Source organism: Lissotriton vulgaris, chromosome 7 (assembly GCF_964263255.1).
Source record: "Lissotriton vulgaris chromosome 7, aLisVul1.2, whole genome shotgun sequence".
Taxonomy (NCBI): Eukaryota; Metazoa; Chordata; class Amphibia; order Caudata; family Salamandridae; genus Lissotriton; species Lissotriton vulgaris.
Window position 1 is genome coordinate 842280167 of NC_141695.1, and position 16647 is coordinate 842296813.

At 45.4% G+C, this 16647-nt stretch overlaps 1 protein-coding gene across 1 annotated transcript in view; it reads right to left on the minus strand.

Moving 5' to 3' along the window:
• CCDC57 (coiled-coil domain containing 57) overlaps positions 1-16647 on the minus strand; it is an 817765-nt gene that overhangs the window by 75154 nt on the left and 725964 nt on the right. Inside the window, exons 17-18 of the mRNA XM_086931199.1 lie at positions 3424-3560; positions 2427-2546 (exon numbers count right to left, since the gene is read on the minus strand). Coding sequence (XP_086787325.1) covers positions 2427-2546; positions 3424-3560 — 257 coding nt within the window. The remainder of the gene's footprint in view (positions 1-2426; positions 2547-3423; positions 3561-16647) is intronic.

The window sequence follows — 16647 nt, forward strand, 5'->3', positions numbered from 1 at the left end:
CGCTGATCTAATAGCACTTCTATAGCGCGGAGATACCCCTTTGGGGGTGATTCGGGTGCTCTATACGACACATAAATAAATAAATAAAATAAACGATGGAGAATGATTGAAGCATGCAAATCTATGAAACATCCAATGCTGGAGTACCAGGTATTTTCCAGCTTAGGGGCAACTACAAGGGGTTTCTTAGAAAGGGTCATACAAGTTTCCTAAGAGAAGAAGAGACTGACTAGATTTCTGGAGCCCACAAGGCCAATTAGAAGTGTTTTAACTTAGTAGAAGAAGCACTAGAGGAAAATCCACACAGATTCCTGGTTATAGGATGCAAACCTCAGGGTGCACAGGTGTCAACCCTTTCTGTCATTGACAATTTTAGTCCAAAGACCTTTCAGATACTGCAGTGAATGGAAACCTGTCCATACGTATGAAGGCAGTAAACACATTTTGTGTGGGGCTTCTGTGTAAATATTCCTTGCCCCACAAGAGGCACACAGCCTTAAGAGAAACTTTGACTGTGAAGACGTGTCTGCCAGGAGGATGCTGCCAAGGCTCAGCCAAACATGGGGTAGAAACCATTTTCCTCCTACATTTGGGACCAAGGAGGGATCAAGGGGAAATAATTCACAGAACATAAAGGAAAATATTAGCTTTCTGTAGAACTGTGATTAGTTCATAGAATTTACTGCTGTGGTAAAAAATGTGTCAGTTGAAGCATCTTTTGGGAGGAGAAGCTCTGAAACTAGTCACCCCTTTTGCCAGAGTTGCGGCTTAAAGTGAGGTGTATAGGTTACAGGTAGCCGATGGCTGTTTTATTGTTGTTTGAGTGTATGCTGTTATGCTAACATGGTCTACCGAGGGCTCCCAGTCTGACTACAAGCAAAAACTCAAGCATGTTAATCTATTACAGACACAATGCTGGGGAAATATAAAAACATACACTTATCTGTTTGATATGGCTGTCAGGAGATTTATCAGTGTATTGAAATGGCGGCGAATGTGAAATCCAAGACTACTCTACAAACTTGAACAAGTGTACAAGAAAGGCTTTTCCCTGCTACAAAAAAACACAAGTTGGCCTCATTCTGAGTGCAGCAATGAATCCAAAATCTGGTACAAACTATTTATTTATCTGAGTTTGGATTCTGAGTTGAATGGAGATGGTGAGTCAGCTTAAGTTCCTCTTGGTAGATTTTTGGCCAAGTATAAACTTGAAGAATTTGTGCAGGAAACTATGTAAGAAAGGGGAAAAACATCAGGTTTTACTGTTTGGATAAGAATGAAACATCTAGCTTATCCCTTCTTCTGACATGCACAACTTGAAATTGCCTGTTAAAAGCAACCAAGAATAATACCTCAATGAACAGTAATGATATTTCCTCGGGTCGTTTTACAGAGAGCAATTTGACAGCCACCTCAGAATAAGAGGATACATGTGTCATTTACAACTGTCTGACAGTTGACCACAAGGGGAAGATGCACTTCTTTTTGCAGGTAGACTCAGCACAGGCATTCCTGCACAAATTGAATCTTGACTGTAGTTGAGGTGGGAATACTAGAGGTCTTTGATGGTATGGCGGTGTGGGAGCGATTGATCTCCTAGGTAGTGAAGAACTAGAAGCAGCCTACAAGCAGTTAAGTGTGTCACTTAATGTTTGATTAGAAATGTTCATTGTTACTATACCTGCTTTGCCTTTCGCTGTTAGAATTCAGTAGCTACAGAGTCAATCGTAATTTCTAAGTAGCAAAGGGGTGCTTATTTTAAATCATAGGAACTGGTGAACTGGTTTACAACAACACGATTTTTCGCCAGCTCTCTGGGGATGTAATGGTTATACTGATATGGGGCCTTATTTAGAGATTGGCAGGTGGGATATACTGTCAAACATAACAGATATTCTACATGTCACAATAAAAGTAACTTGAGTTTTGATGCACTTGCAATATGGAGGACAGGACATCAGCCATTTTTGTGATAGAATATCCTGCCTGCCAAACACTAAAAAAGACCCTAGTGCCTAATAAATACAATGAATCCCAACATTAGTTACTGGGAGAAATTCTCCCACATTCCCACACTGTTATGCATCCAGCTACCTCGCCCAACACAAACTTTCAAATACATATAACTTCTGAACAAACTATTTTAAACTTATTGACTTTACAACGTCTTGCTCTGTTTTTCTTTTTGTATTTCTACTCCCTTTAAAAAATGTAACGACATTTCATCACAGATACAAAGTGTACTGATAGTTAATAAGGCTATCTTGTGAAACATGGGAACATTTATTTTTCTTATATGTTTGGGAAAACAAACTTTAGAAAATATCTTTAGGAAAACAACTTTGTCACGCTACTGGTATCGTGTATCTGTCTCAGAGTAGAAACCCACCTGTCTCTTTCAAAAGCGCACAGTTGGTAAACTTTACCTTGGTCCTGTGTGAATTATTTGTGTCACCACCATAGTTTTGTATCTCATGTCCATCTCGACTTGTTGCCGAGTTGCTGAGGACCCTTGTGAACTGCTGGCGTTGAGCATACTGTAGCTCCTGTTAAAAAACACGCAAGAGTGAGCAAATTCCCAAAATGATGACACACATGATCAAAGAATTCCATAACACTAGAGAGTGAGATGATCTCAGTGAATGACACAACCATAGACAAAAGTGACAATTCTTGAGGGACATAAGCCAGGGCAGGCATTTTATACATCGTTGCCAGTTGTTAGACATGGTTGCCCCTTTCTAGCTAGTTTAGACTCAAGGGCATGAACATAGACCATATGGCTGTGGGCCTTATATTCTTAAGAGTCAAGGGCATGCACATAGACCAAATGGCTGTGGGCCTTATATTCTTAACTCCCATTCCACAGTGGCATGGTCTTGCTACTATTTTCAATCTCTTGCTTCAGCCTAGCTTTTCTTGAAAGCTCAGAGGGTTCACAAGCCCAGTATGGGAGACAAAGCCTTCTTACTACTGTTGAACTCCCTGCCAGAAATCTTGGGGAAACACATAAAAATGTTTTTTTACTCTTATCCCTACTAACTTTGGTCTCATTGCCAGTGTCACATTGTTTTAGTCAACACCAAGTAAACATCAGTTGGATTAATGCTTTACTGATAAGAGAAGACATAACTTCAGATAAACTATGTGCTGACGGTGTAGCAAAGCATAATGTGCATGAGCTCCAGGTTGTAATTTCAATTTCTTTGAGTTGGGGATCCTGCATAGCAGATGAACCTCACCAAGCAGTGGAACATGGTTTCTATTTCCTGTCTCATAAAACTTTGCGACCCAGACCATACAGCTCTGCTCTGTAATAAGGCTTTCTGAGTCCAAGACAGTGGGCTTTAAGTCTAGGCTCTGCAGAAGATTACTGATCACAAATTCCAGTATTTTAAGTGCAGTGTTACTGAGCCCAGGTACCTGGGTTGTGAGTTCATACTGAAGATGCTCCAAGGCTGAAAGTCGACTCTGTGATTCTTGGCCCTGATGTACTGTATGTGCAGACCTGGTGGCAGTAGGAGATGATGGTTGGCGAGAGGCAGAAGAGGGTGCAAGTCCTACAAAGGGGAGAAAATAAATAACTAGGATCACTGTTGGTACTGTACTTATTGCATATTACAGAGTCCACAGCAGGAGCAGGATTTAAGGTAGAGTACAGAAAGGAACATTAGCCCGTGCTGGACTTCATGAATAAACAGGTCCTGAACACAAATACAAAGTGAAACAGAGCACGTACTTAGCTAGGATCACAGGAAGAATGATAAACTGACACAGAGCTACAGCATTGCACATAGGTAAAGTACAGAGAGACACAAGTTCATAGCAATTTTAACAGGCACAAAGAAAAGTGCTAAAAAACTTCAGTAGGTTGAAACCAAAGAAATTCAGAAATGCAATCAGAATACAGCCACAAACGGAGAATGGGTACACAAAAGAAAACAGAAAAATTCATAAACTATAAGGCTAAATACAGGGAAATAGCTAGACTACAGAGAAAAGGCTAAAAGGTAAAGTGCATAACAAAGGGAACAGAGCTAAAGTACATGAAAAGAGAAAAAAAGATACAACAAGAAACACAGGCATGTAGCATGAAGGACAGAGGGCTAGAATACAAAATGAATGAGAGACGGAGGGCCAACGTACAGTAAGAAGCATTGATAGAGTCCAGGAAGAATTTGAGAGTCAACGTATAGGGAGAATATGGATAGAGAGCTAGAATGGACTCAAACTCCAGCTAGAGACCTAGAGTACCAGAAGAATCACAGAGCCCTAGAGCACAGGAATAATAACAGAGTTCAAATACAGGAAGAAGCAAAGGTTCAGTAGAGAGAGAATAATGCAATAAGTACCTCAAACAGATATCTAACATAATAGGAGAACAGACAATGGAACCCTATAGGAAACACCATGGACATATTACCAGAACACAGACAGAACCAGAGACAGAATTGAAGGAGATCAATAGATAAAGAAAGAGCTAGAACACAGGGGAAATGGCAAAGAGAGAATTAGAGTACAGGGGAAACTATGGGCAGACATCCAGAATACGGAAAGAACTGCAGAGAGTTTTAGTAGTATAGAGCTAGAGTATAGGGAGAGGTAGAGAGCTAGAGTACTTAAATAAACACAGAGCCAGTGAACAAAGAGGCCCACATACAGAGGTCTACAGTCAAGGAGAACCACAGAAAAGAGACTGAGCACAGGGAGAACCAAATACTGTGCACACAGGGAGAATTGTGGAATTTGAACTCAGTGCATCAAAAAAGGAATCAGAGCTGAGGCCTGAAACTGCACTGAACCACATCCTGTACTCTGATGGAAGGAAGGACTTTTGCAGCTTCTGGTCCAGCTGCTCCTGGTGTGGTACAACAACTGAGTCTAAGCTGTAAACCATAGAGTCTATTTTCACTGAGGAAGGTGCTGGTGAGTAACATGAACCATGCATACAGTGAAACAAAGGTTGACAATTATTTCTACCCTTTCCACATCCATGGTATTAAAAAAAGATACTTATCTGTAACTATACTTCTATGGTGGCATTATCTTTCATAGATTCACATGCTTGAATACTTCCTTGTCATCAAGCTGAGAACCTCAGTACTCTAAAGTTAAACAGCAGTCATGGTACTGTCTCTATTAAGATTAAATAATAACATGGAAAATATGTAGTTTATCCACCTCGATGCATGACCACCACTGACGAGAGGTGAAGAGGCAGTCCACGGAGGCCCCAAGTACCAGATTTTCAAAGCAGTGCACTTATAATAAACCTCAATTTATGAGATGTGGAAGAATTGCATATGAATCTATGATAGATATCAATGCAGGGAGAACTATACATTTATATGCTTGAATACAAATTGTCAAAGCAGTGTTAATATTTTAGTAGATGGTGGGATTGAGGCTCTTCTTAAGTAAAAAGTTTCATCAGTTCGACTTGGCCCACTGACGTTTTTGCCTGGGAGTGCAGTAATGTCTGAAGACGGAGTGTTCATTCCTTCATATAGCCTCCTCAGCAAATGTTCTTAATGGACATCTCTGCGAACCATGCAGTTGTGGCGACTATTCCTCCAGTGGAATGTGCTGTGATGGTCATCCTGTAACTGCTTCCCTCCTTGACTATAAGCCCGGAGGTACAAGAAACAATCTATCCGAAATACCTTGTTTTGATACTGGCCTTCCCTAGTTTGCATCACCAAATGCTACAAACAGCCTACCAAAATGACTTTTTTTCTATCAAAACAGGATTTCAAACATGTCTGAACATCAGCAAATAGAAAGTTCTTTTTGAAAAAGATGATGGTTGTGGAAAACACAGGCAACATACTGGTTAATTCAAGTGAAACATTATTGCTACTTCTGGCATACATTTTAGGTTAGTTTTAAGGATAACCTTATTCTTAAAGAATTTTGTCTATGGCCCCTTTATGGGAAAAAAAGACCCTATATCTCACCCACTCTCCTTGAAGACACATTACCCAACAGAAATGTTGTCTTCATTTATAAGTGTGGAATTGGAGATCTATGAAACACCTCAAAATGCTGTATCTTTAAAAGACATTGAGAAAATGTTGAGACCCCACAAAGGTGCCTGTACTAGAAGAAAATAGAGGTCTCCTTAAATATTTAGAAATCGCTGATAAATGTGTTAAAATGTAAGTGTGTTGGACACCTGATTTTATAAGAAGCAACAACAGATCAGACGCTGTTCCAAGTGGATAATGCACATTCTCTTTTGCTCAAATATAAAAAATGTGTCCATTGGCAAGCATTTGTCTTAAGTGATGATGAAGCTCTGACCGCTCTAAAAATTCTCCGACAAACATCTGGGACCTGAAATGATACATATTCTAAGCCCTCTGAAACTAGACTGTCAAATGTGGGGATTCTGTATTCGTACAAATAATCTGCCCTTGATTTCCTGAACAGCAGTGCTAGATGTGTCTTGAGCTGAATCAGTAGGTTCATGGCTCCATTCCACCGCTCTGGAAGCGAGTGCTGCTCGGGCCCTGCAAGAGCTATTTGAATCGACAGGCACAGCTCTCTATTCATCTTGCAGAACAGCTGCAGTCATTGAAAATGGGGGAAAGGCACAAAGAAACATTCCTTTCCAGTTTACTGAAGAAGCCTCCACCTGTGAACCTAGGTATACCCATCTTCTTCTGAATAATGGACAGTTTTGATTGTGGAGAGTTACAGATAGATCCTATTGGGATGGAAAGATCCTTTACAAAGTAAAGGCACCTCTGCCCTGAGTGCCCAACTCTACTGATGGTTGGATCCCTAATGCTGTATTTTGTTGTCACAGGCGAAAATAGATCATGCTTTTGTGCTATGACGTAGGCCTGTCTCACAGATTGTCATCTAGCTGAACCAGAAAGGGTGGCCCAAGGCACTACCCTCATTGTGGTGAAAGGCTAACACCTTCACCAGGTGGTATGCAAAAAGAACAACTGATGGACAGAATGCAGAACAATGTCATGCATTCACACCAGTACAGAGATCTGGGCCTAAATACATAATTTTTTTGCTCAACATGCCATTCTAGTTTGGACCCAGCCAAATGCAAATCTGTCTTGGCCCTGCGCCCAATGGGAACAGTCCAGCCCGAAAAGCCAGACCAGGTCCTCCCTAGACTGGAAACAGGCATCCTAGGACCTGTTTCGTGGTCTCACCCCTCTTCATCCATGATAGCTTGACTCCAGAGGCATGGAGAGCACAGGACGCACGTCTGGGCATACTCGTCCCACTCGGGGTGACAAATGCCAAGAGAGCAATTAATGGACAGAATGCAGAATAATGTCATACATTCACCCCACTACAGAGATCTGGGCTTAAATCCATTGTTTTTTTGCTCACCATGCCATTCCAGTTTGGACCCAGCCATATGCAAATCAGTCTTGGTCCTGCGCCCAATGAGAACAGTCCAACCATGAACTGCCAAGCCATGTCAGGTCCTACCTGGACTGAAAACAAGCATCCTAGGACCGGTTTCGGGGTTTCACTCCTCTTCAGCCTGGATAGCTTGACTCCAGTGGCATGAAGAGCACGGGACCAACGTCTGGGGATACCCGCCCCGCTCGGGGTGACAAATGCAAAAAGATCAATTGATGGACAAAATGCAGTCCAACAACATACATTCACCCCAGTACAGAGATCTGGGCCTAAATCCATCGTTTTTTTACTCACCATGCCATTCCAGTTTGGACCCAGCCATATGCAAATCAGTCTTGGCCTTGTGCCTAATGTGAACAGTCCAGCCTGAACTGCCAGATCAGGTCCTCCCTAGAGAGGAAACAAGCGTACTAGGACCGGTTTCGGTGTTTCACCCCTCTTCAGCCAGGATAGCTTGACTCCAGTGGTATGGAGAGCACGGGATCCACGTCTGGGCACACCCGTCCCATTCGGGGTGACAAATGCGAAAAGAACAATTGATGGACAGAATACAGAACAATGCCTTACATTCCCCCCAGTACAGTGATCTGGGCCTAAATCCATTGTTTTTTTGCTCACCATGCCATTCCAGTTTGGACCCAGTCATCTGCAAATCAGTCTTGGCCCTGTGCCCAATGTGAACAGTCCAGCCCTAAAGTCAAGACAGGTCCTCCCTGGACTGGAAAAAAGTATCCCAGAACCGGTTTCGGGGGTTGCACCCCTCTTCAGCCAGGATAGCTTGACTCCAGTGACATGGAGAGCATGTGTTTGCTTTATTTGCCCAGACGTGGGTCCTTTGCTCCCTTTACCACTGGATTCAAGCTAGCCTGGCTGATGAGAGCTGTCAGACCATAACCGGTCCCAGGATGCCTGTTTCTGGTCCGGGGAAGACATGGCTTGGCAGTTCGGGCTGGACTGTTCCCATGAGGCACAGGATCAAGACTAATGTGCATATAGCTGTGTCTGAACTGTGGTGGCGAAGTGAGCTAAAGAACGATGATGGATTCAACCCAGATCTGTGACTGGGGGTGAGTGTCTGAAAATTTTCAGCACTCCGTCCATCATCTCCTTGTGTATGCTTTCAACAGGAGTTTAGCAGAATAAGCCTGGTGGTGACAGCATACAGTGCAGTGATCAGTAGGGGTGAACAGGTTCTTTTTAACCTGTGTAATTGGAGTGAGGCCTACAGGCTCACTCACTTTTCTAGTTCTGCTGCTGTGTGCTCAACTCATCCTTGGTGTACATCAGGTTGGTGTGAAGTAATACGCAGTGCAGACTGATGTATCTGCTCTTGGTGTATCTGTTTGGCTCCCACATAATCCGCGAAGTGTTGATAATCCACCCAGAAGTCTTTAGTGTGGTCAAGGTAGAAGGACAGCGCACGTTTTGGGTCCAGATGGTAGAGTCTCTCCTCCTCTTTGGACGGGCGTGGAGGTAGGTAGACGGTGGGCAATGTGATGGTTTGACCTATGTGGAAAGAGGTAACCACTTTGGGCAGAAAAGAGGGCCTAGTATGGAGGACTACCTTGTCCGGATGGCAGAGGTGATGGCATGCAGGAAAGCAGTCTTCAAAGTAAGGAGACGAAAAGGGCAATTATGTAGTGGCACAAAGGGAGCAAACATAAGATGTGAGGACAAGATTAAAGTCCCACTGGGGCATTACGAAAGGAGAAGGAGGAAAGAGTTGAGTAATGCCCTTCAGAAACCTGTTACCAATCCGGGACTTAAAAAGAGAAGGCTGATAAGGAAGGTGAAGAAAGGCCGAAAGATAGCCTTTAAGAGTGCCCAGAGCAGAGCCCTGCTGGGCCAAAGAAAGAATGAAGAGGAGAACCTCTGAAAGAGGGGCAGAACGGGGATCCACAGCCTTTGCTGTGCACCATACCACAAATTTTTTCCATCTACAGGTGTATACCGTTTTAGTGGAGGGACGCCTGGCTGCCAAGATGACGTTACAGACTTCGGGAGGAAGGTCGAAAGCTGTAAAGTGTTGCCGCTCAATCTCCTCACAAGGAAGTGGAGGTTGGACAGGTTCGGGTGGAGGACCATCCCCTGCTGCTGCAACAGAAGATTCTCTCAAAGAGGCAGTCTGATTGAAGGATTGATGGCCATGCTCAAGAGCTCGGGGGGTACCAGACTCTTTGTGCCCAGTCCGCATTCACAGGAATGACTTGAGCCTGGTCGTGCTTGATCTTCTTCAGCACTCTGGACAGAAGTGGTACAGGCGGAAAGGTGTACAGGAGGCCACAATTCCACTCATGATGAAAGGCATCGCCGAGCGAATGCCGCCTTGGAAACTCCAACGAACAGAACTGCTGACATTGCGTGTTCTCTTCGGTGGTAAATAGATCTAACCAGAGGCCTCTGATCTCCGCCTCTCCTATGTGTCTGCCCCATCCCAGGAGTGACGCATCCGTCACCACTGCAAACTCTGGTTGGGGACGGGAGAGGGATCTGCCATTGACCCAATCCCGGTTCGTGAGCCACCACTGCAACTGACTTGCAGTCCCCTCCAAGATCTGGACAACATTTGAAAGATTCCTCCTGATGCTGCTCCCACTGGAACTTCAGGTCCCACTGCAGAGCCAGCGTATGCCACCTGGCATGATCTACCAGCAGGATGCATGATCTACCAGCAGGATGCAGGAGGCCATGAGGCCCAGCAACCTCAGAAATAGAGGCTGAAAAATCTGTATCATAGCCCGAATATCCCAGATTCGCTGCTCGGTAGGATAAGCCCGAAACTGCACTGTATCCAGAACTGCTCCAATGAAAAGGAGCTTCTGAGAGTTAATAGTGAACCCCAGCGAATGCAAGTGGTTGGCCGTAGTCTGGCGGTTGGAGACGACAGCCCAGGGCGAGCCCGCCTTCAACAGCAAGTCATCGGGATAGGGGAAGACTGGAACCCCTCATCTGTGCAGATGAGCTACGACCACTGCAATCACTTTTGTGAACACCCGAGGGGCGCTGGTAAGACCAAAGGGGAGCACAGTGACCTGAAAATACTCGTGGCCTACCGTAGGTAACACCGGTGGGCAGGAAAGACTGAGATGTCTTGTAAATTCCAATCTACCATCCAGTCTCCTGGGTCAAGGGCAGACAGGACCTGAGCCAAGGTTAACACTTCTCCATCGGGAGGAAGCGTTTGACGTCCCTGAGATTTTAAAATAGGACGCATGCCTTTGTCCTTCTTGGGTACACACGAGGCACGGATCAGGGACCGATATCAACTTGTGACAGGAGTCACAAGGCTTGAAACCGGGCCGCCTGCTGGACATGTCTCGTGCACCAGGAGTCGAAGCCTCAAAAAGATGACAGGGTTAGTCAAAAAGTGACTAGGGGGCACCCTCTCCCCGGATCTGGGCTGGGTTGTACAGAAAAATAAAGAACTGACGTCAGCGCGCAAGGGCGGCTTCTAAGTAAACGCAGCATCATCATCCCAGCAACCACCACGCCAACGACAGACGTGGAGTCGACCCACGCCACCTACCGACGCGCTGGAGTACTGCTACGAAAACATTTCTCCGGATCCAATCTGATGCCTGGTGGTAATTCTAAGGAAAGAAATCTATAACTTATAGTCTCTTTCAGATTGTTGAATGAAAGTGCTGAATGTATGTGTGGCTGAATGGTACAGTGTATGGAGGATAAAGTACTGTGCAGTGTATGCATGCTATACTCATGCCCTGGATGTTTACATGCCTGTGGATGGCACAATACATGGAGGGACCTGGGTTCCAAGACTCAGGTCCACATGGTGAAACATGTAAAGAATATAGAGAGATCCACCCAGACAGATGTGTTGATTGTTGCTTTTCTGTAAGCTGTGTAGGACATAAACTGGGGAATGGAGGCTCACGCCTCCTCTGCACACTTCATAGTGTGCTCCTTGATTCAGTGAGAGGTCACAAAGAAGGCGACTGGGCATGGGGGGTGAAAATAGAATCATAAAGATAAGGCTGGGGGCCTTGGGCTAACCATTTGATGAACATATCATTGTGGCTGACATCTGGGTGTGAACCCTAGTCTCTCCTGCAGCTAAGTATGGGCGGAAAATCCGTTCCGCTCACGGATTTTGCGGATTTTCGGTAAATTCGCAATCCGCGAGATTCGCGAATTTCCTGCGAAATCCGCAAATCCGCGAGCAGCGGATTTTATGGCTTGCTCGCACTGTTCGCGTGAGTTTGCGGCTTCCCAGTTCAACTTTGCGCCCCGCGAATAAGCGCTAAATTGCAGAAATACGATCTTAGCAAAACTGAAACTACTTACCAGATTCAAAAGTTCAAGCTCATCATTAGTAGCCATTTCCTGTAGTGCTTCCTGAGGGGCCCCTCCAGAGTTCAGTTGCCTACTTGCAACTATTATGTGACCCTGCTCTGACCCTCAGAATAGTTACACATATGCCACAAAGGTCCTGAATTACAGCTAAGGGAGACAAGCAGGAGCCAGGCTGGAAGTTCAAATCCAACAGTGACACATTAATCAGCCCCTAATTCATTATTGTCAGTTGGGGCAGGGCAGGTGTTGTAACTAATTTTGCAACAATGAAAGCACTTAGCAAGTGCAAAAGATCACTAATCAGGAAGCACTAAGGAAGCAGGTGCCAGCTAAAAAAATATTCTGTGACACATTAATCAGCCCCAAATTAATTCAGGTCACTTGAGGCAGGGAAGGTGTGCTTTGCTTTGCCACAATAATGTGCACTGGACAACCAGAGGGTGCTGTAATGAAACAGAGGGTGGCATGGGTGGGCCAGAGGGTGACATGAGTAGTCAGAGAGTGGCAGTGGTGACAGAGGGTGGCAGTGATGAAGAAGAGTGTCCCAAACAGGCTGGACACGTAGAAACAACAAGTTCGCAAAACTTGCGAACCGACAGGTAAGTTCGCGTTTGCGAAATTGTACAAAACCCTCGCGAACTGGCAGAAACCCGCGCGAACACAAAAAAAAAATTCGCGAGAATTCGCGGATTTTTGCGGATTGCGAGTTCGCAAATCCGCAAAATTCGCGAACGCGAGATTCGCAAAATTCGCCCATGCTTACCTGCAGCCTGTGTTGTGAAACTATCAGCTTCAGAGACATCCTTGCTGTGAAAGACTGCTTTTTAAGAGGAAGAGGGAGCACCGGAGTATGCACTTCAAAAGAAGAAGATTCCCAACATTAAACTTTAAAGTCTCAGAGCCTAAATCACATTTGGTGTCCGGAAATTTACTGTAAGAAGGGTAAATTGTCATCTGCCAAGCAGCCAGATGGGCTGTGTGAGGAGAGGAAGTTTTGCAGGACTGTGACCAGGACTGGGGGTCAAAGACTGCTAGTCTCCCTACAGAATAAGGGGACATCCAAGACCACCTGCCCTGAAGCCAGTAGCACCAGTGCCTTCCTGGACCAGTGTGCCCTGTAAGGATGAGGATAGCACTGGAGGGCGCAAGGTCCAATGGGAGCCCTTTTGAGTGGATTCCTGTGTGAGGACACGCCTGCTGCACCAATTGGGTCAAACCCTGTATGCCAGGAGAAGGCCACCGCAAGGATAGCTGTGTGAAAGACTCCATTGTGATAAGGGCCACAGCTTGTGCGGTAGAGGTTCTGTGCCCCGTATGCCAGGAGGGGCCATCATTGTAAAGAATGCCGTGCAGTAAGGGCCGAAGCCTTGCATGGTAGCAGTGTGGCAACCCCATATGCCAAGAGGGACCACCATAGATAACTTCCAGTGTTGACCAGGCTGGAGCCCATGGACCGAGAGTGGCAGTGACACTGTGTCAGAGGAGGCACTAGAAGCACTAAGGACTGTGACTTGTTCCATTCTGTAGGAGAAGTGAGAACGCCATGAGAACAATGTTATTCGGGTGTGCGACTCAGACAGGATCGTTATAGCCATCCCACCATTGGGAGCGAGTCAACACTTACCCTGCAGGAGATGGCACAATAAATGTCTGCTCACTGCAGGAGTGCGACCGAGAGTGAGAGAGCCTGTCCCCGATGAGTGCAGCCACTGAGTCCGCGTGCGGCCGACTTGCCTGACTTGGGCTTGAGACACTGCAGAGCGCGCCAACAGGGTTCACTCCAGAACTCCAAACGCTTCCCTCCTGCAAGTTAGAGTAAGACTTTTTTCGGGTCTGAATGGTCCAAGGGAGCGCGTGTGCTCTGGAACACTATTGACTTTAAATCAGAGTCATAGTGGACTTTTGCAACCTTGGATGTTACCGATTGTGAATGGGGAATAACCATGAAGGTTGAGTCCTGAAAGCAGCAGGCAGAGTTTCGCTCCAAAATGTGTGCAGCAGGTTTTCTGTTCTTGGGTCAGCAGCTCTTCTTTGTCTGTATCTTCTTTAGGTTCAGGGTCCGAGGATGCCACCTATATACCAAATTTAGGGACGTTAAAGGGGGTGACAGGTAGTAGCCAATGGGCTACCTACCTTTAGCGTGTCTAGACCCTCTAAGGGACCACGTCTTGTGGGAACACACACTACCCTAGCACCTGTTAATTTCTGCCATCCCAAGATGGAGGAATTGGAAAAGTCTTGCCCACATCACCTGCACCACCTTAGGGGTGGTGCTGGCTGAATGTGGGCATGCCTCCTAATCTAATTATTTTTCCCGTCTGTCCTCCTGCCAGATGTGGATCAGGACGGGGGGGCAGGGGGGGGGGGGGGGGGGGGGGTTGGCATCCTCCACTGACTGGAGCTGCCTGAGTTGCATTTCAAAGGCGGCATCGCCTTTGAAGCTTACCGCCATGGAAGAGCATTCTGGCCTGGGGAAAATGTGAAGCACCTCTGCACAGAGCAGGCTTTGTTTCTGGCAACTGAGAGCTCTGGCTGGCACCTCATGAGGTCAGAAACATGTTTGGTGGTGGCAGGCTGGCTAAGACTAGTCAGAGACCACACCATTGATTGGTAGGTTTTCAGGGGATTCTCTAAGGTGTCTCCTGTGTGCATTTTTTAATAAATCCAACACTGGCATCAGTGAGGATTTATTAAGATGAGATGTTTGCTACCAAAAGTGAAGCCATCATGGAGCTAGGAAACTTGTGATGACAAGTGTCATGTGTTTATCTAGGTTCCTGATCGATACTGTGACATTATGCCCCTATTCGGCTATAAAGCCCTTTATTCCCTATATTGGCATAACCGTTCAAGTGCGATTTTCTGAAAAGTCATCTCTGGCCTCACACGAGCAGAGCCACAGAGCCACATTCCAGCATGACTCTCTGCTACTTCCTTTGCGACCAATTAGTGCAATGACAGAGCAGCAGTCACTATCTGATATTCCTAGATAACACTCCGAGTTCTTCAACAAGATAAAAACTTAGCAAACCTGGAAATCCCCGCTTGCTATGTTTTGATTAGTAATGGAACTCTAATGAGCAACTGATAACTGTCACTTCCTAGTGACATCTTTAATTGACGTCTTATGTCCAGCAAACTTGCGTCAAACCCGGCACCTGTCAGGTATAAATATTACCAACGTTGCCTTAAGCAATGCGAAGCTAGCTGCTGTTGAGCGAGAGCTACTGTTGCTGATGCCAGCTGCCTGCATGACCCCGTGTTGGTAAAAACTAGCACTCTGTCGCTGCAGCCTGCTATCCTGTGGTGGTGAAGCTACTGATTACCATTATCGCCGCTACAGCGCGAACTGTGGTTCAGTACGCTTGAGGAGCCGTGCAGCCGTCCTCTGCGAAGACATCCAGCCCAGCTGCCCGCGGACGCTGTCACCCCTCCTTCCTCGACGCGCTGAGAGAAGCCGCTGCCTTTCTCGTGCAGAGAAATCCAGTCCCGGCGCTTCCGGTTTACCCTCGCGGGTGACTGGGATATCGAGAGAGACCCCTGAAGGAGATACCAATCCTCCATCATTCTATTCAGAGGTATGGTGTTGACTAAACCCTTAGACGAGAATTCTTGAAACAAACCTTGGCAAAACCAACTTAACTTAAGCTACTTACTTACTCCCCCTTCTCACGTGTTAGGCCTAGGTCAGGCACACTGGGGTAGGCTTAGTTAGAAGCACCAGTTGAGTATGTTAGCCTAATGTATATATGACTGTATATATGTTTTATTACTTTTAAACCATTGTATGGCTAAGAAACCATATCAATGCTTTTACAGTTCTATTTCGCTATTCTTATCTTACTGTACGTACTTTTTATAATAACAGTTATTGCAATTGTGGCAATACATTTCTCTTATACGAGAAGAAAGACTGTTCAATAAATGTTAACCTTTATTGATAAACGCCCGTCTCTCTATTCTCTACATATTGTGAAAGTAAACTGCACCAGACTGACTGAGTGAAATCTATGTCTATTGTTTCACACGACCCTAGAGATCGACTCTTGATCTGAGGAGCAAAGTTGTCATGTTGCACGGTTGTTGGAAAACTGAATCCCTTCTTGTCTGTGCCAAGGAAGCTGATCACTTCCTATGCAGAGAAGAAAGTTTCCAGTGACCTCTGAGCTAGTTGGTAACACAACCCAATTAAGTTTAGCATAGTCAGTGGAGGCCTGGAATATCCGCAGTTCCATGTCGATACTACTGTTTATGTTATTCCAATGCGCAGGGCCTAGTGGGAAACTAGGAACTACACTACATGGCGCCCTAACGTTTGGTAAGGCGATAAACTAACGTAAGACTTGTAGAGTAACTCAGTCGTGCATATTTCACATCCCTTTCTCCCGTAAATACTCCAATAGACGTCTGGAGTGGGTGAAAGGTTAAAATCCGCCCGACCTTAGTAGGAAGAGATTCCTATGTAAAGCTCTGGTTTATTCAACGTTGAAGGATACAGTGTTCCAAAATATTGTGCATCTAATCTTTGTCTCCTTGGAGACCTACTCTGCAAACCTGCATTTTTTAAAATGTCAGTATAAAACGGAACCTCTGGGGCCGCAGTAGATGCGACTCAGCAAGGTCCCGAACAAGCAGACCCGGATGCTATTATCATCCCGGTCCACTTAAGAAGATCTATAACTTTAAAACTTATAGAACACGGACTGACACCTCAAGGTGGTACAGTAATTTTCGTGATAGAGGCTCACGAGTATCGGCAGACAGAGGTATTCTATTCATGGATAAACTTTCCAGCGGTAAACGCTATACCACAAGAGTTTCACTATTATAAAATAGAGGAACCTCCGGATGAGTACACCCCTTTCGAGGAGGTTGAAATTCCACTTAAATTTCAAGAGCACCTGCTCTGGTTTAATGGCGCCCTAAAACACAATA